This window comes from Pelmatolapia mariae, linkage group LG16_19 (assembly GCF_036321145.2).
Source record: "Pelmatolapia mariae isolate MD_Pm_ZW linkage group LG16_19, Pm_UMD_F_2, whole genome shotgun sequence".
NCBI classification, from domain to species: Eukaryota; Metazoa; Chordata; class Actinopteri; order Cichliformes; family Cichlidae; genus Pelmatolapia; species Pelmatolapia mariae.
The window spans coordinates 15,723,045-15,749,513 of record NC_086241.1 but is presented as its reverse complement, the minus strand read 5'-3'; the positions used below and the strand labels follow the sequence as shown (position 1 = coordinate 15,749,513).

General features: G+C 38.5%; 2 protein-coding genes across 3 annotated transcripts; both read right to left on the bottom strand.

Annotated features, from left to right (window-relative positions):
• Positions 1-161: 161 nt before the first annotated feature.
• On the bottom strand, positions 162-7,956 carry galnt3 (UDP-N-acetyl-alpha-D-galactosamine:polypeptide N-acetylgalactosaminyltransferase 3 (GalNAc-T3)). The gene is made up of 12 exons (XM_063498390.1): positions 7,836-7,956; positions 6,922-7,344; positions 6,235-6,774; positions 5,366-5,538; positions 4,616-4,765; positions 4,178-4,412; positions 3,964-4,081; positions 3,646-3,846; positions 2,070-2,201; positions 1,743-1,844; positions 1,506-1,658; positions 162-1,397 (listed from the first exon to the last, which is right to left on the bottom strand). The coding sequence occupies exons 3-12, from the start codon at positions 6,729-6,731 to the stop codon at positions 1,284-1,286; spliced, it is 1,875 nt and encodes a 624-aa protein (XP_063354460.1). The 5' UTR covers positions 6,732-6,774; positions 6,922-7,344; positions 7,836-7,956; the 3' UTR covers positions 162-1,283.
• Positions 7,957-8,289: 333 nt separating this feature from the next.
• Positions 8,290-18,773, bottom strand: ttc21b (tetratricopeptide repeat domain 21B). Of its 2 annotated transcripts, XM_063499231.1 has the most exons (29): positions 18,618-18,773; positions 18,187-18,316; positions 17,990-18,100; positions 17,719-17,885; positions 17,460-17,582; positions 17,052-17,209; positions 16,298-16,382; positions 16,081-16,179; positions 15,787-15,982; positions 15,591-15,688; positions 15,151-15,351; positions 14,817-14,946; positions 14,580-14,737; positions 14,108-14,332; positions 13,751-13,989; positions 13,252-13,324; positions 12,031-12,141; positions 11,808-11,946; positions 11,455-11,561; positions 11,111-11,299; positions 10,776-10,886; positions 10,595-10,676; positions 10,343-10,493; positions 10,101-10,262; positions 9,789-9,984; positions 9,261-9,485; positions 8,968-9,088; positions 8,811-8,878; positions 8,290-8,731 (listed from the first exon to the last, which is right to left on the bottom strand). In XM_063499231.1, exons 1-29 carry the CDS (start codon positions 18,639-18,641, stop codon positions 8,654-8,656), a joined length of 3,957 nt encoding a protein of 1,318 aa, XP_063355301.1. In that variant the 5' UTR covers positions 18,642-18,773; the 3' UTR covers positions 8,290-8,653. The 2 variants fall into 2 exon arrangements, with proteins under 2 accessions (XP_063355301.1, XP_063355303.1); XM_063499233.1 differs by lacking the exons at positions 17,052-17,209; positions 17,719-17,885; positions 17,990-18,100; positions 18,187-18,316; positions 18,618-18,773 and having other exon boundaries at positions 8,291-8,731; positions 17,460-17,485.
• Between the last annotated feature and the right edge of the window lie 7,696 nt (positions 18,774-26,469).

Sequence of the window (26,469 nt, the reverse complement as noted above, 5' to 3'; positions counted from 1 at the left end):
TAAAAAACAAAAACCTATGCACTAACTGACTGAAATACATGTTTAAGACCCAACTTACTTTCCCTCAAAAAAAAAAAAATATATATATAATAATAATAATAATAATAATAAAAAAAGATACTTTCAGAATCAACTGAAGTGTATAAAGTTCAGTCCTGCTCTGAAGGCCCTTTTGATTAAAAAAAAAATAAAATCTGTTAACCATAACCTCAAACCATCACCCACACTGACAACACTGACAACACATTCCTGTCCAAGGGGAAATAAAAAACAAACAAAAAATATCCAAGGCACTGGACGGTACTGAATACGAGGTTTTTCAGTCCAAGAAACACATTTTTAAAAAGGCACAATGTACATCATTCTTGTGAGTGTCATGTTTTCACTGCTTGTCCTAAAATGTGTTTTTGACTTGTCATTTTGAATCTTTATGATCTACACAATACACAATTTTTTCTTTATTTTAGATTCATATATTAGTTGATAGATTAAAAGAAAAACCCTTTTCACCCTACACAGAGGGGATCCCTTGGCTTAGTTATACAGTGAGAGACTGTTTTCGGGCATGATTAGGGTCCACTTAAACTATTGGAGAAAAGAGTCACTGCAAAGCAATGCAAAATTGTCATGAGTAATCACCTTTTAGCCCACTGTGACAACATTTTAAAGTAGGTTTCTTCCAGGATAGTAATACAACGGACATTTTAGTTACTATTAAAATGATGTGAATCACATATTGCCTTTGGAGTCCCTTTATCCAGTTTGACTTCTATAGGAGGCTTTGGATGTCTGTTCTGCACTGCATCACAATATAAATCAGGGACTACCTTTAGGAAGAACAGAGTTCAATCAGTCAAGTAGAGCTGCGGAGACCTGATGAACCAATTGATCTTGTGCCCAAGACCTTAACCCTATAACACGTGTTATTTTTCCTCCCCATTTCTTTCCTATAGATAGTTGTCTCTGGAACTTATTAGTGTTAGCTTTAAATACCCAAAACTGTGTGTTTCGGTTGTGAAGACTTGGAGTGGTGAAAACATGTCAAACACAAAAGAGGCACTTGTCAGCAAAGTGCATCTTCATTGTTCATATACTCAGCCCAAACTTTCCTTCAGCTCATCTCTGTATAAAAATAAATAAAAAATCAGTGTGATAATTTATCTAAAAATAATTAAAAAAGGAAAAAAAAAATCAGCATGGAAACTGCATATAGTTTTTTTTTTTTTTTGTCCTAGCTTGTCCCTCACACAGAGTAGCTTTTTCTAAAGTGGTATTTTGCGCACTCAGACGAAGGACCAATGCTGGTATCTGTCAGAAGGATTGCAAAGAGCCAGAGAAGGATGCTCGTGACGGGCACTCAGACACATGTTCCATCCGGGATTGTAGAATAACTGGTTCTATATGAAAATTTAAAAATGCATATATACACACACAATAATTTTACTTTAACAATAATATAATGCAGGGATCGTGAAATTAGTGTACACTAAAAAGACTAAACTCACATCCTTCAGTTCCCATTTTTGCTCTGCTCCCACCACTGTCTTTTTGCCTTTGTATTGGCAGTCCTCCAGCTTCACAGCCCCCTCCGCGCCGTGCAAACACAGCTCCTTCTGAATGTTGTGTCTAATCTCGTGATGTGTGGAGTACTCAAAATACTACGGCATAGAAACAAATAATGTATTTTAAGTAAACCTGCTCAACTTGTCAAAAAGAGATAAAACAGACGTGTTCCCACTGACCTGGTTTCCTCCTAGACCATGACATGGGTACATGATCAGCTGTTTCCCACCCTCATTGTTCTCCCCAGCATCCAGACATGAGTCCTTGCCCACATTTTTCACCTACAGAGAAGAGGAGGGAAGGGGAAAGCAATGAGAGGAAACAAAATGAAAAACTAACATCCAGTGCAAGCTGTTCAAACAACTTTAGCCTCTAGAGTGCTTTCAGTGGTGTTAAATTGGAACTGCTCAGTACCCTCTGGAGATCCTAAGTGGAAACCCACAGTGGCTAGACAGTGTGCTGTGAGGTTTGAAAAGGAGAGCTGGTGGTCTGGTGTGTGATCTTACTGAGCCAAAGCGAAGTGGGTTGAGATCAGGCATGAAGACTTCTGGATAAACGTTCTGCAAATACCAGGAGAAGCTCTTGCACTGCAGCTTTTCACGGAGTTCCACACGTTTGGAGATATCGCCAAAAGCTCCCTGTTATAACAGAGAGGCAAAACTTTTTTTTAAACTGTCAAAGCACACTTCTGGCATATTTAATGCTACCTTGGCTTTGCTGCAAAGCAACAATGCCCCAGACTGGCTTCTTATATTCTATTTAGCTTCTATTCCTGCTGTTAGATATCTGACAAAAACATTCCTCAGTATCAAAAAGCAGTATATTCAGTGAACATCTGACCTGATGCTAAAACCTAAGCCTTGTGTGAATCTCTGTATGAAATTTCACACCATCTAATAGTATAGATACTGCATTTTCACACTACATACTTTTATAAAATTACATTATGGAAAAGACACATTACTTCTTTATACAAAAACATATGACCTAAACAAAAATAGTAATATTACTCTGTTTAAAATAAATAAAAATATTGCTGATTATTATCATACTTGTTTTTCTCAAGTCAGCAGGTATATTTCGGTAGTATAATTACTCATTTGATAAATTAACTACAGACAAGTATTTGATCACTGTACTTTTTAAACTGGGAGTGGCGAGTGGAGAGTAATGACTCATTTCAAAGGATTTGCAGGCGCCTAACTCACCTAAATAATGAGGGCTTTACTATAATGACAAGGATGCTTCTCACACTAGTGCTTACTGATAGCTACTACAGTGGATTCTGTGATGCTGTTGACAAAGCCGTGTCTGTCTGAAGCCAGTGGGTGAGGGCTGGCCTGCTCTGTGAGGTGTCGCCCGGAGGGAAATGTTTATAGGACCACATGTTGGGAAACCCTGAGAGACAGTGTCATTTACCAGAGATGACTCCTTCTAGGCCTCTTTTTCCTGTTGGTTTTTACCCCCAAAAACGTGCCCCACACCCCCCATAGCACCCACACACCCACAGCTTTTAAGGAATATTTCAATTTACTCTGCAGTGATTGCCCTGGTAAGCGGAGAGGTATGCTTTTTTCTGCAGAGTATCTGAAGTTATTGATAAGCAGACATAATGCCTCTTCTATGCAAAACATTGGACAAGAGCTGGATTTGCTCAAACTTCTTTTGTGTGTTTTTGGGACAGTAATGAGTGGCCTTAAAACACTTAGATAAAAGCAGATGGAAAAATTTCTGCTGCAGACCAATTTGCAAGTTGCTGCCGTTTTTTTTAAAAAAAACAAGAAAATTCAAAGAATCACATAACAGAGTAGAATAGAATAGAATAGGACTTCAAATGCAAAATAAATAAATAAATATCGAATTCAGGAGGAAAATGCGAGCCTTTCACCAGGAGCAGAAACATCTGGATGAGCATGTTGATGCCATTCATGGAGATCCTAAAGACTGTTCCAGATCATGATTTTAAAATGTATTCAACTCTAAATACCAGTTGTCTGTTGTAAGGTTTGGGTGTCTACTAAACTAAAAATAAAATAATTCTAACATCTGGGGGGGAAAAGGGGAGTAAGAAGCTATACGTACATCTTTTGCGATCTGTGCAGCTTGCTGGTTACGTCGGTAAAAGATCTCTTTGTAGTCATCCATCCAGACTTCAGCCAGTCTCACCTGATTGCGAGCAATCACTTGTGTGCCCTTAGGAAAGGTGTGTGGACTTTTGGTGCGGAAAACATGACCAACAATGGAACAAGGAATTATCTCCAACTGTCCTCCACACTGCCATACCTTCAAATGAATGATTGACAAAACAGAAGCACACGCCCATACAACAGTTTGAATAACTGAATGGCTCCAAGGGTAAAAGATATTTGCACACATAATGACAGCTTGGAAATACCTTACCCTAAAGGACATTTCGATATTCTCCCCGCCCCAGATTTCCATTTCTTCATCATAGCTTCCGATACGGTAGAAATATTCTTTGGAGATGGAGAAGAGCCCACCAGCAAACGTGGGAGTCCTGTGGATGCATTTTGTTAAATGTTTATAAGCTTCAAAACAAGATTGGGTTTCAGATGAAGTCGATATCCAGTATACATGCACAACTTTGACTCACTTGATTGGATACGTTTCATCCTTCCTCCTTCGCTTCTCATGATCTGGTAGGCTCTCCCAACCAAATGAAAGACTCCAATCAAAGTTCCCCCGATTGTGATTCTGGCCATAAGGGGATGGTTTCATGAACTCAAAAGTATTGAGATCAATAGTGGTAATATCAGGACTCACTACTGCAGTGTAGTTTTCCGCTATCCTAGCCAGCAGAGGTTCCAGCCATCCATTAAAGCATTCACCTGTTAATACACCCACATAGGGAAATGCATCACTTACTACTTTCTCTGCAAAAAGCACTAAACTACTTTGTTTAGAACACAAATCCATATGAAAAATGGCTTTATAAGGGAGTAAGCAGTGTTTACAAATGGTGTGGGTGTGTGTTTAAGGGTGTGCAAACCAGTTTTTAAATGTGTGAGCAGTGTCAGTGGTGGTGACTAACAATGAGCATCCAGAAAGGTGAGTGTGTCACCGGTCGCCACGGAGGCACCCAGGAGCCGAGCAGTTATGAGTCCTTTTCTCTCTCGCTGGCGCATGACTCGTACAATGTTCAGCTGCTTCAAATAATCATCCAGCTTGTCCTTTAACTCCTCTGAAAGCGTGGGATATCCATTAGACATTAGAGTTAGAGATACAGAGATGATTAATTTGATGAATACAAGATAAAAAACAACACAAAATACTCCAAAACAAATCAAATAACAATAATTGCTTAACTGCTTACTAGTTAATCTCACAGGCCCTAGCCTGAAAAAGAAGACTTAAACAGATAAAGAACAAATTTATGTTCCTTCCATGTTTAACTGGGCTGGCTTTCAAGAAATCTGCTGCACTGCAGGACTCAATCTGCCTGCTCACAGCAAATAGCTGAGCTTAGGTGTCAGCTGAACTTCATTCTTTGAAACCTCTGTCCTTTCCAGGATTACGTTTCCTTCCTACATCTGACCCATTTATAATGGTTAACTCTGACTCATCTCTAAGCTCAACCACTGCTAATTCCTCTTAGGAAAGTATTCACCGCGGGGCCCCTTGCTTCCTGTTGTTAACCCACATCAGGTGCCACAAAAGAAGAAGCAGGGAGCTCCCCTCTGCATGTTTCATGGCACACAGTGAGTTGCCCACCCAACACGCTGCACGAAATTGAACCCAAAAGTGAGCAGGACAGTCATGAAGGAGCCCATTGAGGTATTACCATCTACGCTGGCATCATCCACCAGGATGATCTCTTTGAGGAGAATGGCGGGGGAGGTGTGAAGGACACTGTATACCGTCCTTAGCAGAGTGCTCCAGGCCTCATTGTGAAACACAATTATCACACTGGTGGTCGGCAAGGGGGGGCATCGCTTGAAGGTTTGCTCAATACATCTGTACAAGGAGGAAAAAGAGCACAAAGATCTGACTATCCTGTACAGTTCCTGAGTGGCACAGTAGTTTAGTTATTACATCTCCAGGCTCTCCCCTGTGGGGAGTCCATTTCAGCTGTGACACTGCATGTGTGGCAGCCTTTGAAATACCTGCCATATTAGAGTAGGACAGACTTTGTAATTCAGCCTAGGGAGATTGCCAGAACATGGACCGGCTTTATGCGTCTGCCTTGTATCGACTAAACTGACATGAGAAGACTATGTGGATTTCCATGTGTTTGGATGTACTGCAGCAAGCCAAGCAAAACGTTGCTTCTTCCTGAAATTTTAACCACAATAATTGGCCAGGCATGCTGAAACAAAGTCTCTCTCACAGTAATCATCTCTGTGGTTTCTGCCTGACATTTTCCCCAGTTACAAAAAACAGAAATTGAGAGAAATTTGTTCGGGTTAGATGGTCGCTGTTGCATTAAGAAATCTACTTTTAAAATAATTTATATGGGTATTTTTCAGAGTGCAACTATATTTTAGACAGAAAGAGTAGCATCAATACTGAATTCATATCCACAGGATAGATAAATACTTGATTTTTTTAAAATAAATTCAATGTTTGATCTAATATGTCCCTTAATAACACGATCTTTTAAAATTGTTATTTTACATAGGTTCATCAGAAGCCTGGAGAGTGTACACATACTCTGGTGGTCTTGTGTCTGCACCCAGGTCTCTGCTCAGAGAGATGTGGTCACTTGCATACAAGTTAAAGCAGTGTTTCTCTTCACCCCTCTCCTTCTCCTTTTGCTCATTGGGGCTCAGCGAGTCAGTGTTGAAAGGTTTCCCAGCAGCTCCGGGGGCAAGAGGGTTCTGGGGTGGCCGCTCCAGAGCTGGCCTGAGCTCAGCAGCAGTGTAGTGACCTGGCAGACAAGACGTGCCGTCTGCTTTCTCCTGATGACGTACAGGGGCTCTGATCTGCATCTTTGGCATTGCATCCCTGAAGTTATTGACAGCTCCCATCACCATTCCCAGCATGGCATCCCGCTTCACTGCCATTTCCTTCAGCCACGGGTCCTCCTGTTGGCTTTGGCTTCCGACTTCCCATTGTATGAAGAACACAAATGTGACAAAGACAAGAGCCACTATGAGAAGTTTCAGTGGGTGCAGGCGCCTTCGGAGTACTCTGCGAAGAACTGGCATTCTTTTTTAATGTAGAGCAGGCTGGCTTTGGATTAAGATTCAGCTGTAACAAACAATCATATTCATAATCCAAACACTGATGAGTAAACAGTATTTATGTGGCTTCAGGATTTATGACATAAAGGGTTGAAAAAACACACACAGAGAGAACATAATGAAATACTGCCTGCATACTTCAGGCATATTTTACCTTTTGGTAATAAAAAAGTAGGCGTGAAGCTTCCTGTGCTCCATTGAAAAATCACATATTTAAAACCGGCTGGTGAAATCAGCAAACAACCTCGGGTCTGGATTCCCTCAGCAAAAAAATACAACGTACCATGAATCGCTGACCCACAAGTTAAGGCTAACAACGTCCTTTAAACTGCTCTTTGAAAATTAAACAAACGCCATCTCGCTTTACCTGGAAACCATCGCTTTCAATTCAAACAAAACTTTTCTTCCTGGTGAAGCCAAAAAAAGTCAAAAGATTTGTTCAAAGATTGCCTCAGTGAACTTCCGTCTCGTTGGATCCAGGTGTGCTCCTCTCAGGTAAAAGGCTATGACGTACTTGTGCGCTTGCGCAGAGAAAACTTCTGCGTATCAAAATAGTGCATCAGGACACAATCCACACCTGAAATAAAAACCAAAAAAGGCCATTACGACAGAAGAAAACTCGCTAAAACCTTTAGAGATAAAAAATTTAATAAATCAAAGATTTGACAATCACTGCTGAATGAAACATTTAGGCTATCGCGACAAACTATTATATAAATACGTTAAAGTGGTCTGGAGCTCCTTGAGAAATGTTTGAGACTCCTCTGCGCGGAGCTGCTTAAAGGTGTCATTAATAGGATTTGTTCTAGTGGTCATTCACTGGGACAGTTGCTGGGTTACAAATAACGGAGGAACGCGATATATCCCACCGCATCCAATCAAGTCTCTGAGAAACGCCGCATATTGGCCATAGAGCTTAAACTTATGAACTCAAGAGGAACGGAAAACGCACATGGTACACAAGAATCTGGAAAAGTTACGCATCCCTCCCAGCGAAGATGCGAATAATTATTAAAAGCTTTCCGTATTCCGAATAAAAGTTGTTGGCTAAAAAGCTTAGAAACTCACCACCGCACACTGCAGCTTGTCTAATCCTTGAAATGTCCCACGTTTCCCACAACGGATGGTGTTCATAAAGAGTTGGATGCTTGCAGGAGTAAAGACGTGGATTCCGCCTGCAGGGAGCTTGCTCTGGTGCCCAGTTTGAAGTCTTTCTGTTTTTTGACTCGCAGTGACTCCATCTGTAGTGACTGTGTTCTCCGCAGCTCGCTACCCACGGCAGGCAGCCAGTTTATTATGTCCATTAAAATGCTTACCGTGTGTCCTATTCTAGTCACGCTTGTAACTGTTTTTCTGTGTCAGCACCGGTGATGTAAACCGTCTAGTCATATTGTGTTTTCATTCTGTTAGGCAGGTATCCATGCTTTCTGAACAATAAATCAAAGTTTGAAGGGGGATAAAAGCCAGGCCACAGCAACACCATATCAGAAATAACTTTATTTGGAGAAAAAGACAAAGACAGTTGTCTACATTTCTGTTTTATACTTGAGAAAATAAGTCAGTAAATCACTATTGTTATCCAGTTATGATAGATTGTAACAGATGCAGAAGCACATTTACATCTTAATAAACTTCAAAGATACTTTCATACAGACTTCGTAAAGACTATAAACTGCAGGAGCTTTCTCTTTCTGTCTATGGAAAAAAAAATCCCTTAAGTTGTGCTTGAATATCTTTACACTTTTTTCCACCCTCTCTTTTGATGGTCAGCTACCAACTATTTACATGGTCAGAAAACTTGACAGAAAATTCAAAACAATACATGTGGATTCAATCAAATAGTTACAGAAAATATTTCTCTATCACAAAAAAATACAGGTCCAAAACTATGATCTCAGGGAGGCCCGAGCTTTGTCCAGGATGTCCTTTCTTATTCTTGGATAATTTGGATGAGCAGCCAGAACCTGTGAACAAAAATTAACAAGATTAACAGGACAGAAACATGTTGAAGATATAAACTATTAACATCCAAACGTGTCTCACCTTATGACAGACGTCTATGGCATCGACATATCGCTTCGCTTTCAAGTAGTTAAAAGCAAGCTTGTACCCTGAAATAAAAATGGACATACATGTTAGAAATGTGAGCCTTTGAATCTTTGTCCTTAGTAAGAGAGCTAGACGTGTGACTTTGACATACCAATAGTTGGGTTGGTTTGATTTCCATGTTTCCAAGCCATTTCATAGTTCAATGCAGCATCGCGGAATGACTGCTCTTTTTCCATTATATAGCCCCTATATTCATATGCTTTACTGCATGACTGGGGAAGAAAAACAAAAAAACAACAACTGTGCAATTATAAATTTACTTAAGTCAGTTTCTGGATAACAAAGAAACAAATTTTGAAAAAAAGCACACAGAAAAACAGATATGTATGTTAACTGGACTGTCCTCATTTCATATTTCAATAGTGACGACATTTTCAGGCTCACCTTGTTATGAGCGATGCATTTGTTTAGGAGTTCCAGGGCCATCTCGTACTTCCCTGAATGGATGTAGATGTCTGCCAGGAGTAGCCAGCTTTTCTCAAACTCATCTGCATCAGCAATGCTCCAACTCATCTTAGCTACACGTTTGAGCTGGTTCCTGGCACGAGGAGTTTGCTTTAGGATCATGTAAGCTGTTGCCATTGCCAACAAGGCTGGCACATGGTCTTTCTGAATGGAAACCAAGAATATCGGTGAGACGAGATGAATCTGACAACACTGCACCACTATGCCACTTCTAATTGTTTGCACTCAAATTGTCAATGGCTTCATTTATAGTTCCATACAACAGATGACACGTATGGATGACAATCCATTAACATTTACCAAATATTAAATGAATACTTAGTTGGATACAGTGTAATGTACAGTGTATATGCACAAAAGAGAGCCTGAAGAAAGAGAAGGAAGAACAGCTTCTACTTTGGCTATAACGTCTACGAGAGAGTCATGCTCGACGTAGAACTTACTTACCTCATTGTTGGCAATATCTGTGAAAACACTGAGGGCTTTCTCTATGTTGGCCTTCTGTTTAGTTGCCAGAAGGCAGTAGTTCTCCAGGATGCGGAGCTGTACGTGTCCACTCTGAGTCTGAGGCTTTAACTCCTTCAGCAGCTTCTCAGCTGTCCTCACAGCAAGCTGCTCTGACTCCTGCTTCTCTGTTGAGTTCCTGGAGAGCGACACCAAGCAAATGGAAATCTGTTATAACAGAAGCTTACACTGCATAGTATATGAAACTGTATTTCTTCCCTAATGTATTACATTTTCTTAATTAAGACCACTTACCCAATTTCACCATCTAAAGTCTCAAATAGCTCTCCTCCAACCGTGTCATTGTCAGGGTTTAGGTAGATTTCAATCATGTTATATACAGCATTTTGGCCCCAATCATTGTCTTTTCGTGCCTTATTAAAGTGTCGCAGAGCATCATTAGGTTGTCCTGTGTACCTGACCAATAAGCACAAGTTTAGTCATTGAGTTTGACACAAATGTTCCTGTAATCTCTGGAAGACACTGTTGTAACTTACCAAAGATGAAGTCCTTTGCAGTAGTTAAACCCAGGGTCAAATCGAGACCTTGAAGAATGTTTTTCTGCCATATCAAGAAATCTAGAGGCGTCTTCCAGCTTCCCAGCCCTTCTCATCAATTCAATAAGACGTGACAGAATGTGGTAGTTGTCTGAAAACAACACAGGCAAGATATTATGGCTTCCATTTAGACAATGCCAAATCACATTTGATTTATGTATATAAAAAAAGAGAAAGATGGCCCTGTTATACCTGGTGTGCGTTCAAGCAGTTGCTGAAAATGGAAAACTGCCTTCTCCTTGTTCTCCTTCCTAAGCATAATGTCTGCCAACATCTAAGGACAGACATATTTAAGAAACAGGTTCTTATTTATGGTTCAGAAAAAAATTTATGGTTATGGTCAAAATTGTAGTGGCAAAAGATCAGAACAAACCAGAGTCGCATCTTCATTAAATTGGTCATTCTTCAAAATGACGCTGCACTGCTCCTGGCATGCATCAGTCTCACCTAAAGTAAGGTACAAGCATGCCAACTCCAGCATCACCTAAGAACAGGGGAAACATTCTAATAATGAAGTCGATGTACCAAACTTACTGGTACAGTGATGACTATATACTGTAATGAGTCATTTTGTCTAGATAAACCTATCAACAACTAAGATCACAATTTAAAAATTTAAAACACTTGGGCAAGACTCAAAAGGACACCAGTGCTTGTTAACCACAGCTGCAGTAAGTACACAGAACGTTTTGATTCAGCTGCACTGACCTTGCGATCTGTCTCACAATACACAAGAGCCTCTTTGTAGAATTTGACTGCTCTCTCATAGCCCCTCTGACTTGTGTAGTGTTTGGCGATCTCAGCACAGATCTCAGCAGCAAGTTGCTTCTGCATGGGGACAGCGTCAGGCTGCTCCAACTGCATGCGTTTCAGCACTTTGGCCTGTACATCCCGAGCCTATGAACAGAACATCATCATTATGGAAATAACATCAATCAGCATCATCATTATTATTAGAAAAAAAAGAAGGGAAGACACATGTCTTACAATGGTTAAGATGTTTTTGTGTGTAAAGAGGACCAAGAGAAAGCCAAATGCCTGGGCCTACTTACTCTTTGTAGTGAAAGTATAGACTCCTCTGTTTTCTCAACTTTGTTTTGGACTTTGGCTAACAGGACCAGATAACGGCAGTCGTCTGAGAGCACAGGTAGTTCATTCACTGTGTGTAAGAAGTTCGAAATGCATAATGAAAATCGCAACAATTAGTAAAAGCATTTTCAAAAAACCAACAGAGAAATGTTTTGATTTGTTTTATAAAATTTAAGCAGTGTGGAATTTCCACAATCAACACTACCTGTATCGTCATGGCTATGGACAAAATATGATCATGACTAGGTTCTCTTGTTTATTTCGCTGTTAACGTCAAGACTTCACTGTATATAAAATAGTGTGACGTCTTAAGCACCTTGTTCATGGGCCAGAGCATCATGCAGGACCCTTTCACAGCGCTCATATTGCTTCATTTTCATCAGCAGCTCTGCCAGGTCATAACGCAGGAAGTTCTGTTGCTCAGTCTTCAGGGCCTCTTCGTAGTAATTTATTGCCTGCGTAAAAGCAAACTAGAGTCAACAATAGACTGTCTCCACTTGACTTGTATTTTATCTTTTAAATAAGTTTATGACACAAACCTTGATGTAGTGATGAGTCTTCACCAGGGCTTTCCCTATCTTGCTGGCTAAAGCACCATCTTTAGGGTTCTTCTTCAGCGCTTGCTCGTAAGCCTCAATTGCTTTCTGTGGCTGAGGATAAACACACATGCAGATAAGTGGTGTTGCTTTAAGTTTTTGTAAATATTAGAAACAGCTATAAACATGTGGTAAAAACTTTAGAAGCTGTTGCATGAGTAGGAGCTGTTAGAGGAAACTGATTCAAAATACAGTTTCTGATAACCAGGTTGGGAATGTGCATTTTAACCTTCAATGATGTCATCTCACTTATCAACATAACCAAAATATGTGTAACACAAGTAATCATTGCAGGATTAAGCTGCCACCTATAAAATTATGTAGGTTACTAATCAGTTGAGCAGAGGATTAATCTGTCACTGGGATAGTCTGTTCTCTTCCATTGTTAATCTCTAATGAAGAACTTTATGAAGAGACCTGCTGTTGTTGTTTAACTTTAATTGATCAGTGAGAGTTACGCTGCTGTTGTTAATCAGTGGTTAGTGGTGATAATGGAGAACATGTCCTTGATGCAATTATGACACACTGAATTCAGCTGCTATTTGATGGAGGTGTATGTGAACTTGCAAATATCCGGTGCACCATATTCACATTAAAAACAGTAGGGAGATGATTAGATGACTTTCTATGCTGCCAATGATCCCTAGTGAACATACATGAATCATGTGGTTTGAAAATACTTGATGATAAATTATTATGAAATTTCAGCATTACAAAAATGAGAATTACATTTCCTTTCCAGCAACAGGGATGACTATTTACACCCCCTCAGCCTCTGAGTCAGTTCCCTGTTTAAGTATTTAAAGTTGCGATGTCCTGTGATTTTAATAATGTTATGCAAACTGTACACAATATCGTTCAAGGGATAAACTCTTGGTTCAGTAGCTCATTTCACAAGACGTGGCCTTTCCTAAACCACCTTAAAGTGGCTACCGAGCAAGGCTTTTAGGTTTTATAGCTTTAGCAATGAAGCTTTAGTAAAACTATGCTTCATCATTATGCTCAAAACTGCACAGCAAGTGCACAATCAGCATAATCTACCTTTTTGTTATTCTTGTTGTTCTCGAATACCTCGATTACATTAAAAACAAGCATTTCAAAGCCAAACTTGAGTTGGTTGTTATATTGTCCAAAAGACACAGATGAAACACATCTTGCACTTACTTCTTGAATCTTCATGTAGGCATCACCAAGTAAGACATATGTGTGAGAGCTGGGCAGCTTTTCTATCATTTCTCTGGAGAAAAGATAGAGGTATCATATCACATATGGCGTGCTTCATTATGCAGACATATGTCTGCGCTGGTCTGTGATTCAGTCACACTTTACTAAGTCTCAGCTGTCAATAATAAGTATCATCTGAGACCAGTTTCAAGACTTGAGGAAACTGCTCATTTCCTCTCAGCTGAATGGCTTTGGTTGCCTTTATTTCATTTAGTTTAATCTTGTGATGTTATAAATTGTACTACAGACTTAACTTGATGACAGGTAGCAGCTGTTTTCTGAAGATATTACAAGGTTATGTGATCAATCAACTTAAACTACTTCAACTATTTCTCTTTAAAAATTCACATTGTGTTTCAGATAGAATGTGTCTTCATATATTCAACTACTGCCTAATATTTCTGTATTTTGCTCACTGGAGTCCAGATTTAGTGCTCACCTGTAACAGCTTGCATACAGGCGTTTCTCTTTTCTGTGGTTCAGATATATGTCTGCCATTTTCTCCTTAGCTTGGATGTAATAGGGCTGCTCCGGGGTAATATTTCTGAGCATACTCAGTGCCAGTTCTGTGTCACCACGCAGCAGAGCCAGGTCCGCATTAGCAATAGTGACTCGTAGCTCCTCAGGTGTTCCTGAAAACTCATTGATGGCATCCTGCATCACTTTTGCTGCTTCATGCTGAAATATGAAATCCATTCATGAGCTTATACTGAATTCTTCCATCTTTTTTGATGTATGTTGAAACCCAAAGTAAGTGCACCAGCCTTGACTAGCCAGTCAAAATACACTATTTTACCTGTTCTTCATTGAGCCAAAGGGCCTCAGCTAATTCCAAGAAGACAGAGACACAGTCCGCAGAGCTCAGTTCTGGCTTCTTGTTTTTGGACTTGGACGAGGATCCAGCTCTGCGGACACCTGGAAGATTCATGGCTATCTGCAATGTCTGAATAGCCTCAGTAAGCTCACCTGTTTTCTTCTTAGTCTGAGCTTTGATCAGGTGATACAGTGGGTGGTCTCGAATCTGGAATTGGAAAAAATTCAAGACTCCTTACTGTTATTATGCATGCATAAAAAAATCAAGGCAATACTTTTAGCGGCATACACTTCAAATCCTATGACTGCTAGTGACAACGCCTTGCTTCATAATTATATAAGTTATTATAAAAATAGAATATTAATTATCTGGCAGCAGGTCAAATAAGCCATGGAAACAGTGTATTATACAGATTTAGCTGCCAATAAAACTGTGGTGTTAATGGTGATTTTACCTCGAAGTTATGGCTGAGGCAGAGTTCAAGGGACTGAGAGCACAGCCTCACATTACCCTGCAGTAGATGGATCTGTGCCATTAACAGATGAGCATCTGCATGAGAAGGACACTGGTCCAGGCAGTGTTGTAAAGTACTCTGAGCAGCATCAATGTCACCTGAATGAACACAGAAGCAATGCAATTTAAAAAGCTATCTAAGAAAAGTAAACACAAATATTTTAACTGCAGTACTCACCTGACTGATATTTAACTTTGGCAAGCAAGAACACTGCTTGAAGAAGACCTGGCACAATTTTTACTACTTTATCCAACACAGTAGCACAGTGCTGGAGCTGAGGAGCAGCAGGCTGGCCCGGAGCAGGAGGCTTTGGCAAAAAAATAAAAAGTTTGTTTTTAATGTATTGTTGTTGTTTTTTTAATTTTATTTTAAGCCTCATTATTATATTCTTAGAATCCACATCTGTATCCATGTATCTATTTTGGGAATGCACAAACTTGAGGCAAAGAATTCACATAAACATTTGTAGGACCCACAAACATCCTGTCCCTTATGATTCTTCCAGCTGTACCTTAGCAGGGCAGAGGGTAAGATATGCTTTGACAATCTCCAACAGGAAGTCAGGATTCAGTTTCTCTAGGTACTCTACTCCAAGAGGCAGCCCATGTAAGGAGGAGAAGTGTGCATCCACTGCATCATTCAGCAAGTTGGTGATCTCTTCCTGGGACCGGTGGCGTTTCATTGCCAGCACAGCACGTAGGTATAATAATTCCTTTAACACATATATATTTTTAAAGAATGAAAGAGAAATAGATATAAATTAACAGAAAGTACTGCAAACAAACTGACAAGAGTACAAGATGAATAAGAGGCATCACTGTGAAATTAAACAGTCACTCTGGAAAACAGTGAAAAGTCACTGAAAGACCCAATGAAGCCGCCATTGCTTATCCTGCCAGAAGTCAAAACATTCGACCAGAATTTGCGTATTCCTGCAGAAAAAAATCCTACCGCTGATTTTCCAATAGACTGCTGAAACTCTGTCAGAAATTCCAACTGTTGTTCTGCATCTTCAAGATTTCCCTCTATCAGCTGGCAATGAATCATACCTAATTAAGGAAAAAAAATGTTATTTCCAAAGATATTTTTGAAATCTGTGACATACTGATCCAAATTAACATACAGAAAAATAATCTGAACACATTACCAGTCAAAGCAGAAACACTACTGTGATCCCTGTTGGTAAAAGGAGTCTTATACCACTTCATTGCCTCCTTGATTCTGCCCTGAAGCACCATCTGGTAGCCCAGCTCTGTGGCTAAGTCTGAATCCCCTTGTGCCAGAGAAAAGGCTCTTTCCACCATTCTGAAAGTCTGCTCAATCACTTTCTCATTTCGTCCACACTGTAATGATAATAATTAAAGAACAAGCCAACAAAGTGCTGTAATTCAAATAAATTATACCATTGTGATTTTAGAAAGAGCACTGAAAGTTGTCTTACGACCCGAGTGAAGGCCAGTGACATTTGGTACAAAAGCTCAGGGTTGCGTGGCTCCAAAATCTCCAAGCTGCTGATGAGGTTTGAAAGATGCTTTACTGACTGGGAACATAAAAACAATTTATACAAACTAATGAAAACAAATATTTGATCTGTATTTGTGTCCAATTTCTGCAATATGAAATGAAAGTATGAATGTGCGAAAATGTGTAAGTTCTACCTCGATAATATTGCCGTCTCGGCATAAAGAATGCAGGGCTAACATCCGAAGTGCCTCCAGGTTATTTTTATCTTTCTGTAAAAGCCTGAAACATGACACAAGGAGATGTGAATAAAGTCCATCTCCTACACTTAATAAGGTTGGACTTCTTTTATTGGTAGTAATAGAATATCTGATACTGCTGCAGTAGTGTGTTGAGCTCCCAGGCAAATAACATTAAAGATAAAAAGACTTGTGAAGGCGTTTGAAGGATGTAATGAATACTGTTTGCTGCCTGCACCCCTCCCATTTCATAACATCACAGTTAAGGCACCACAGAGGCTCAGAACATGGTGCAACCTGAGTAATCACTCTTCCTCCTGTTCTGCAAACCTGAACCGCAACTCCTTGGAATTGTATGTCTTTCCAACACTTTGGCTCAAAGGACTTTTTATACTATGTGCCACTTGCTAAAGTCCGGGAGGGTGGGGAGTGGGGGGCAAGCACAAACAATGGCTTAGTCAGTGTGCACTGGTTTGAGGCATCACGTTGGTGTTTCATTTGCACTTGAATGCTGAGCCATTTGTAAAGGCAAACTGTGTTTTCTTATATGCCTGGTGATTATAAATTTTATTGCACTTCCTGATCTTACAGAGATAATACCATTTCTTTAAAAAAAAAGAAAGAGGAAATGAGCAGAAATAAGCTTGCAAAACAAAATGAAAGATTATTCCTACATTTGATTTGGGAGAAAGCTCTGAACTATCTTAATCACCTGTGTGCTACATCTATGGTTTGGTCCCAGTCTTGTAGGCTCAGCAGCAGTTTCATTTTCTTGGTGAGAGCAGGTAAAAACACAGGGAAGCTCACAATCACTTGGTTAATGATCTCCAATGCTCCAGAGTAGATCTGGTGATATTCACAGTATTGTGCCTGGGATACATGAAGCATCACTGAGTGGTTAAAATCACTATAATCATTACTAATGAGTAATCAGAAAATCTTAAGGTAATAATCATATCACAAACGACAATCTGTCAAATGAATAACTAAAATAATGATGCAATAAGTAATGTTAGATTTACAGGGCCTGTAAGAATAACTAGAGAAACAATAACATGCTAACATATGTAGCTGTGGTTAAGGAAGACTATGTAATGTGGATCTGTATTTCCCATGTCACCTTTCCCATCATGGCGAAAACATCTGCTCTCTCTTTCAGCCCCTCATCAAAGTATTTCCCAGCCTTTCTGGCGTAGGCATCTTTACCAGATGTCACATCAATCCAGGCTTTGAGGATTAATCCCTAAAGAATACGTATCAGTCCACATTTGGCAAATGTGCAAACACTTATCAGGCTTAAATGTTTTATAAAAATTGAAGAATAATGCTGATTTCTCAAACTGAAACAATAACTAAATAAATAGATATGTCGATCTCACCTCTTTCGAGCCATTGGAAAGTTTGATCATTCTCTCTGTGTACTCTCTTGCCTTATCATTTCGCCCTAATAGCCAAAGAAAGGTGCCAGCATAGTACAGACTCTTGGGAGGTGCACTTTTACGATCCTCTTTTACCTTAGCATCAAGTTCTTGAATAACTTCTCTGTCTGGGAACACAAAGAGACACATAAGACTGGAAGCACTTGTTGGCAATCCATTTCCACAAGAATCCATGGAAAAATAAATGAATGGTGTGAAAATGTTGTCTTACCTGGGTTTGTCTTTTTTTTCTCTGCATATACAAGAGCCATTAATGTGCAAAGAGCGAGCTCTCGATGATCTCTTATAGTGTCCAGTTCTACCTTGGCTTCTTGAATTTGATCTGTAAACAAATAATAACAGAAATGCACTAATGAGAGGCGACAAATCCGACCTGAAAACTTTTAATTAGATTTTTTTCGAGCTTACCTTGCATGAGGTTACCGTATGCGTGAAAGAAAGTATAGACAGCATCGTTGCTGTATTTCTTTTGAGCAGCCGCTGCAGCGTTCACCGCGTGATTGAAATACTTCTCATAGCAATAGTACTTAATCAGAGCCTGTGGAAAAGCATACGGAGGACACCGTGGTGTTAGCAACAGCGGTTTGTAAACCATTTTCCAACTAGCAGACCAAATATCAAATGCAAACTAAAATAGATAGCTCCTCCGTTAGCTAGTAAGCGCAACGACATTAAACGTTAGCCGGTGCAAATGCTGTTATCACTGTTGAACTTTTTGGAGATATATATACGTCAACCACACGTTATATATGTTACTTTTGTTTCGTATCTTAGCTTAAATACGCCATTCGCTTTCATTTGAAGCCTTGGACGGTGTAGCATTTATCAAATTTGCTTACCAGGGTTGTCTCTTCATCCTCCATGTTCGCTTCAAGTGGCAACAGTAACAGACTTCAGTATAACAGTTGGAAATAATCGGGAACTACACTTTATTTTAGGGTAAAAAGGATGTTATTGTACTGTTAGTTTGGGTTTTCGCCATCTTGCACTAACGCATTTACTGTTGCCTGGTAACTTAGGAGCGTGGCGAAATGAAGGTAATTAATCCCTACTTTATTTCTGCCAGGCATTTTTTTAGTCCACAGCTTCTTGTTTTTCCTTAGCATTGTAAAGTAAGAAACAGATCAAAAGCCTTACATTGTTCATACCCTCTTTGTAATTTAAAAAGTATTTTTAAGAAAAGTCTTTCGGGCGACGACTGGCAAAGTAGCAAAGGTATCTAGGGCGTGTATGAAGCCTCACAGACAATACTCAGGGTAATAAAAACATACTATTAACGCCATTTTCACGTTTTGGACTCGCCATTTCCCCCTTTGTATCTCAAGGTGGCGCAATCATCCCTTTTATAAAAAGTGATCTATTCTGCTGCCACTGGTATAAGCAAATTAACATAAGCTAAGTGAGTTTGTTCCAGTAAGTGTTAAAATATTTTGAACTGCAAGTTTAAAAATATCAGATACCAGTTTCACCAGTTATTCAGCTGGTCCCACCTTCGAAGCTATGCGTTTGAAGAAAAAAAAAAATAGACCATGTGAAATGTAAAATAAGTTTAACCTGCTTTGAATATATGGAAATAATGTGTGCGAGCTCCATGGATTGAATTACATTTTGATGTTACAGCTTAGGTTAATGCGGTTGGTGTGTGTGTGGCTGGCCTTCTTTTTGCTAGATATTTACAGTTTTCCATGACAATTTTACATCAATTAAGGCTAATCTTAAAGTCTTATCAATTGTATTATTATTATTTGTGTATTATAAACTATAATTGTTCAGCTCATGCTAAAATGTCTCACCCATTAGCACATTTTACTTAGTTTACTCTCTGCAATAAAAACACGCACATGCACACAGTGATAATTGGTGGCCCAGTGTTATGCAACACTATTCATCAGCTGTATGAAGTATGCAGTGTTGAATCCACGGCAGGAGCATGGGTGCAACTGTTCCAAGAGAGACCTTTCCATGCCTTGTCAGATACTGTTTAGCACTGACTCTGGCACATAATCATTACTCTCTACAGCACACATCAATGGTAGAGTAAATCAGGTTGGTATTGAGCTCTGTGCATGTGCAGCAATGGGAAATGTCTGTGTAGTGCACCACACAGTTTTACTCACAGAGATTATTTAACACAAATGCTAAACAATTTTACCAAGAATTTAGCATCTATTGTTATTAATAGCACCTTTTGTTATTGTATAAATCCAAACAAAGTATATAGAATTGATAGTAATATTGTAATTGCACTTACATGGTAGAAAGTTGAGGTGTTGTACTTAGCAAAGAGCAATAAATACTGCATGTGTTGTTGCACATCCAGAGAATGCATCTGAAAACCTATTAGTGAAAGACGACGGAATATGGACCCCCTGGGATATGCTGCTATAGCATTCTAATGGCTGTATCCATTGTGGTTTGTACAGACCATTATTGATCAAAGCACCATGCCCACTAATACAAGCAGCTCACTTGCTAATGAGCCCTTTATTTCTTTTTCCACAAGTGTTGCAATAAGAAAAAAAAGTTGCCTGAAATTTGATGATTGCTTTGCACTTATATGCATGCACTCTTTCCACCGCTTTTCTTATAGAACTCTGGCCTACAGATTGTATTTTATGTTTTGTTATGTTTCTTGAGGTAGCAGTCTGATTGAGGGTAGTAGTGACGTCAACACGGTGCTTCCCAGTACATTTTAAAGGCAATAAAAGATTTTTAGACCTGAATACATTTAATGCAATTGTTGTTTGGAGCAACAAATGTATATGAAAATGTTTCAACAATACTAAGAAAATAACACAGTCTGAGAAATGTTATTGGTATTCTCATTATATAGACATTAACTAGCAGAAGGCGTTGTTTGATCCTTCTACTGTAGATACTATATCATGCGTACAAAAAATATAGGAATTACTTTTGAAAATATTAACATATATCCCACAAATGTCAAGATTTCAAAATCCTAAAGATCAGTCTAATTTGAGCAGGAAGGTATAGCTCAGTTGTTTTATGGCTGACATATTGTAGAAAACAAAATAAATTATTGATATTGAAGTAAAAGACATGATCTCTTGCACTGGATGCAATGAAAACAATTCATGCGCTATTGCTAAACTTTTATTTGATCAAATTCTCAACTTCTTTAACATTTTCCTCTTAACAGTTTATACAATTTATAACAGCAAATGCATATCAATAGCTGTAATGTACTCTGAAATTTTTATCTGAAGAAGTCTGACTTTTTAATCTATTCATTTCGAATCACTGAATATCTTTCTTATTTAGACATTGTTTTTTTTTTTTTAAAGGTTTATACAGTATGTCATATAACCATCCTTTAATGTAGATATTGTTTCTTATTTTGCTGTCAGTTCAGCTGTAAAACAAACAAATAAGCAACTCCTTAATTGGTTTGTATAGTTCCACTTATTAACGGAGTGTTTTCTCATTTGAGTTGTGCATCGATAACATAAGAGCAGATTCCATGTTCCGTGTTAGACTGAGTAGACTGAGACAGTTGTACTTATAAGAAGTAATCATAGACATTTTAAAGCAGGGAAATGGCCTTTAACTCTTTCTCCCTTGCATGTCTACCAGCTGAAACTTGGTTTCTGTCATATTTCAAGCCTTCTCTGAGTGGCCATCAAAGGTTAGTGTGGGTGATCTCTGCTTATACAGCTTACTAGGGCTACCTGTTCTAATGGTCATCAAAACACGTCCTTATTGATATACACAATCAGTCAAAAGTTTGGACACGCCTTCTCATTTAATCTTTTTTTTTTTTTCATTTTTACTACTTTCTCCATTGTAGATACATACTGAAGACATTAAATATATGAAGCAAGATATATGGAATTATGTAGCAAAGAAAAAAATGATAAATAACTCTAAATATGTCTTATATTTGAGATTCCTGAAAATAGCCACCCTTTGCTTGGTTGGCAGTGCTGCAAACCCTTGACCTTCTGTCAATGAGCTTCATGATGTAGTCATCTGAAATCATTTTCACTTCAGAGGTGTGCCTTATCAGGGTTCATTTGTGGAATTTCTTGCCTTCTTAATGGGGCTGGGACAATCAGTTGTGTTGTGCAGAAGTTGGGTTGGTACACAGCTGACAGCCCTATATGACAACTGTTAGAATTCATATAATGGCAAGAACCAATCAGCTAAGTAAAAAGAAACAACAGTCCATCATTACTTTAAGAACTGAATGTCAGTCAGTCTTGCAAATTGCTAAAACTTTGAATGTGTCCCCAAGTACAGTCACAAAACCATCGAGCGCTATGACGAAACTCACATGAGGACCGCCCCAGAAAAGGAAGACAAAGAGTCAGCTCTGCTGCTGAGGATAAAGTCTTCTGAGTCACCAGCCTCAGAAATTGCAAATTAACAGCACCTCAGATTAGAGCCCAGATAAATGCCACACAGAGTTTCAGTAGCAGACACATCTCTACATCAACTATTTAGAGGAGACTGAATCAGGCCTTTATGGTCAAATAGCTGCTAAGAAACCACTACTAAGGCAAAGCAACAAGCAGAAGAGATTTGAGAATGGAATCTACAATATGTCATGGAAAGTAAGAAAAACCATTAAATGAGAAGGTGTGTCCAAACTTTTGACTGGTAGTGTATATTAAGGTGTCAGAACCTATCATTAAGGATACAGTGGACCTTGTAAAATGTCATCTTTAAGAATCCAGCATAAATATTGCTTTAAAAACCCTTAATATAGACCCAGAATCCAAGTATATTGTAAACACATGGTCGAAGTTGTCATCTTCACCTGTGTGGGCACTACTGTATGGCATTTACTTCAAGTAGAGCAGGAAGTGTAGTGACAAGACTCCAGAGAAACCCAGAGAGAGAGTCCATATGTGGTGAACAGACATTGAGAAAGTGATTCAGCCTGGGTTTGACATCGAACTTGTTCCCTCTTTGATGAATAAAGGAAATGTGGCAGGATTTTGGACATTATGTTCAAAGAACAAAATTTGTCAGTCACCATCTTGTCAGCTATAGTATAAAGCATTGTCTTGTATTATGCTGCTCTGTCTAGGAGCCAGGCCAAAATGTTTGGAAGTATCTTTCGCCTGGCCCAACTTTGGCTGGGAAACTCTTAAGGTTCTTTGTTATTTGAAAACTTTAAGTGGGTGCATAAAAAGTATGTTCTGGCATGCTCTTCTTTAAGTTTTGTTTCAGAAGTAAGAGGGACTTAATAGTGTGTCTAGAGACGCTTCCATGTGTCTAATTGCTTTTAAAATCTGCCAACTCCTGCAAAGGTGAGATGCTTGGTGGACAAACTAAGAGTCTTCCTGTCTTCAGTTGGACTAGTTCCTTAGGTGAGTAATGAGGTCATCACATGAACATTTCCTGAAGGTTACTTTTAGACTGCTGAATAGCTTGCACAGGACCAGTTGGAAAGTTCTGAATAAACATTTGGGTTGATCTTTTACTTTTCCATTGACCATAGGATGTAGAGCAAATAGTGCTTTGGTACAATCTCTTTGAGCTGATCATACCTTATAGCAGTAGCACCAAGATGTAGGTGAGGTGTCTTTGAGATAAACGTACAAGTTTTGTGCTTATCTCATGGTCTCTCATGGACACTAGTGAGCTGAGGTTCTTAGAAAATGTTGCATTAACCACTGTATTCCAATATTTAATAGTAACTTGATTACTGTACCAATTTCTGTGTTTATGTAACCACATATACACCTTCAGGTAGAGTGCTGACTGACAAAACAGGTGATAAATAGAAATGGAGCCTTACAATTCAACATTTATTTTACATGTATGTGTATATAGGCCTATATTAACCAAACAGTACATTAGGTATATCTGTTCTACTACTAATTAATGTAAATATCTTATAAATATCTTATAAATGTACCAAAATCTCCGAGGGATGTTGCCATCACCTTGTTGAATCTACACCATAAAGAATTAAGGCAGTTCTAAAGCCAAAAAGAGGTCCAACCCAGTGCTAGCAACATCTTCCCAATAAAGTGTCCAGTGAGTCAACATTTGCAGTAATTTTGTTCTTGTAATAATTAAAAAGGAAATGAAGGAGGAAATGGTCCACTCTTTGTCTGTAAACTGTGATAGTTGTTATTCTGAGTTGGGAGTGATTCACTGGAAACAAAGTGTGTGTCTGTGTGTGCATATAGGTGTGTGCGATTTAGAGGTTGAGATAAACAGTGAGTGTCCGTGTGTGGTTGTCTGTCTGTGTGTCGTTCTATTAGCGCAGTGGGAAGGTGGGGGGAGGGGAAGGGGAACTCACCACTATATAATCTAATAGGATTTTCTTCCCATCTATCCACAGAAAATACAATTACAAAGCTGTAATGGGTAGCATTCTCAGATTTCTCTCTCAAATGATTTTTTTTTCTTTTACTACTCTCCTCTGTGCATACCAGTGGCGAAATATTAAGCCCAATACATCCTTTCACGTAAAACATGCCCATGTGTTATAGCCCATCTTGTGAGGCTCCAGGGGTGGGGGCACCAGACCGACTTCCGACCTTCCACCATAATATGGTTTAACAAAGGAGGCTGATGTCATGTTGCTTGGCAACCAGCAAGGAGAATCTGCAGAATCACTCTTGATTTACTCGTCATTAAAACAGGCAAACTGAAGGCCTAACTCCACTTGTTGCTGTGAGTGAAGATGCCAGTTTCAATCTTTGGCTACATTTCATATTAAGCTGGCATTTTCTAATAAAATACATTTCATATTAAGTTAAATGCTTGTTTGTTTTTTAAAGAAAAGAAATCTTGACATTTGCCATTTACAGTTAATAAATTGTGATGTTCTGAGAGCAACGTTAGGAAAAATTTATTTATAAACAGCTATTAAGAGCTAAATGATTATTTTGGAGTGTCAAAGGAACCAAATTTTTACCATAGTGTAGTTACTGGTAGTGGGTGTGGCCTAAAGTAATAATCACATAACCATTATTAGACAGAATGGCAGGAATAATCAGCACTTTGCCATCAGCCTCTTGTTTACTTCCCACAGGGTTAGGCAGCCACAGTAGGCAAAATCAATGTTGGACTATAATGAATATTTGGACTGTCATTAATAATTAATAAAATGTTCCACACACTTAAGATGCTAATAGTTTCCGGCAGAAGCCACAAAGCACTCTCAAAAAGCAGATTCTAGTTTCTTTCATTGATGTTTTCTGAAACACTGCATTTAAATGAAAATATCATCAACTTTTAGTGTACATATTTTAAGTTGTGAAGCTTCCTTCTTGGCAACAACGGGCTAAAAAACTTTAAAAAAAGCTTTGCAAGCCACTCGATCACTCAAGATTGTTTTCTGATATTCATAAATCCACAATTGCTTTCAATATCCCAATAAATACAAAACATTAAGATGTCCAATTTACAGTTAGAGTTCTTATTACATCTTGCATTTGCGAGAGATCATGATAGCTTCACCATTTTACCGGTCCTCAAGTAACATAGATGTTGATCGTGGCTCAGTAATTGTCAGCACTGTTAATGTTCTACAGCCTATTACTGTAAAAGCTGATGCTTAATGCCTTTGAATCATTATTGCACTTTAGAGCAGTTTTTCAAAATGAAATACTCTCATGCAACTGAAAAGTACTCATCAGCTTCATTCAACTGGCAAGCCTGATGCCAGTGACAACGGTAAATAAATACAAATAAAATTAAACCAAAGTAGGCAACTGGCTTTCATAAATTTCAACATCAAAGATTTTGTTAACTAAATTTTGATAGGCAAGTGGGTGTGTAGGTGTGGTTTGACTTTCTCACTTTGCAACTTTCAGATGTTTACATAAAATATAGCCCAACAATACAAATTTAAAACTTATTTAAACAAGATCTCTTTGAGATATAGTATGATTAATCTGCCTTGTACCACCAGAGATGAAAAAAGGCCTCTCACAGACAGTATTGTTTTCAGCTAGATTATTTAAGTGCCTCAGTTCACTAGCACAAATGGCTTCCTCTCATTATGAGAGGAAACCATTTGTGTCATGAGATTGGTGAACAGGTTGCGTTTGAACGAGACATGTTAATATGCATTAATGTGTCGATCAGTCAACAAGTAAAAGGTTTACTCCATGACCAACCTTGCATGCCCCCCTCCTTATTTGCATATTGAAGGACAAGAAATGAATACTGAAGTACATAAATAAATGCAGTCAGAAATGATTCCTCACCCCCAATAAACATGAAGCAAAAATTCTGAGTAAAATGCAACAGAAATATACAAAATCAACGTTTTATTTATTCAAATAATTAATCATGGAAATTAATAATGAAAGAAAATGTGCCTAAAATAAACTGAATGTATAAACTTAATGTATACCAGTCAATTTATGGAAAATTGACATGTAATTAAATTAGTTAAAGTCAGCGTTTTAAGCTGATTTTTTGTTTTGTTTTGTTTTTTGAGTTGTAAAAACATGCAGTGGTAAATTACAAAGATAAAATAATACAAATGTAAATATAGCTGGATGCAAAAAATAAGAACACAGAAATTTTGGGGGAATAGTGAATAAATAAAAAGAGGAATGAAAACAAATGGATACAGAACCAAAATAAATGATAAATATCATTTTATATCACATTATATAAAATAATTATTACATACAAATAGTTTTAATATTACTTTTGCTACATAATAAAAGCAATTTAATATATTTTTTTAACCAA

Excerpts from the sequence above, each read along its gene's own strand:
- galnt3 (XM_063498390.1), bottom strand. The coding sequence starts at position 6,731 with ATGCCAGTTCTTCGCAGAGTACTCCGAAGGCGCCTGCACCCACTGAAA. Across the intron at positions 2,202-3,645 it reads CTGCACAGATCGCAAAAGAT|GGAGCTTTTGGCGATATCTC; the intron begins GTACGTATAGCT and ends CTGTTATAACAG. Across the intron at positions 1,398-1,505 it reads AAAAATGGGAACTGAAGGAT|AACCAGTTATTCTACAATCC; the intron begins GTGAGTTTAGTC and ends ATTTTCATATAG.
- ttc21b (XM_063499231.1), bottom strand. The coding sequence starts at position 18,641 with ATGGAGGATGAAGAGACAACCCTG. Across the intron at positions 17,583-17,718 it reads TTTCCAATGGCTCGAAAGAG|GGATTAATCCTCAAAGCCTG; the intron begins GTGAGATCGACA and ends CGTATTCTTTAG. Across the intron at positions 9,089-9,260 it reads AATGCATCGCTCATAACAAG|TCATGCAGTAAAGCATATGA; the intron begins GTGAGCCTGAAA and ends TTTCTTCCCCAG.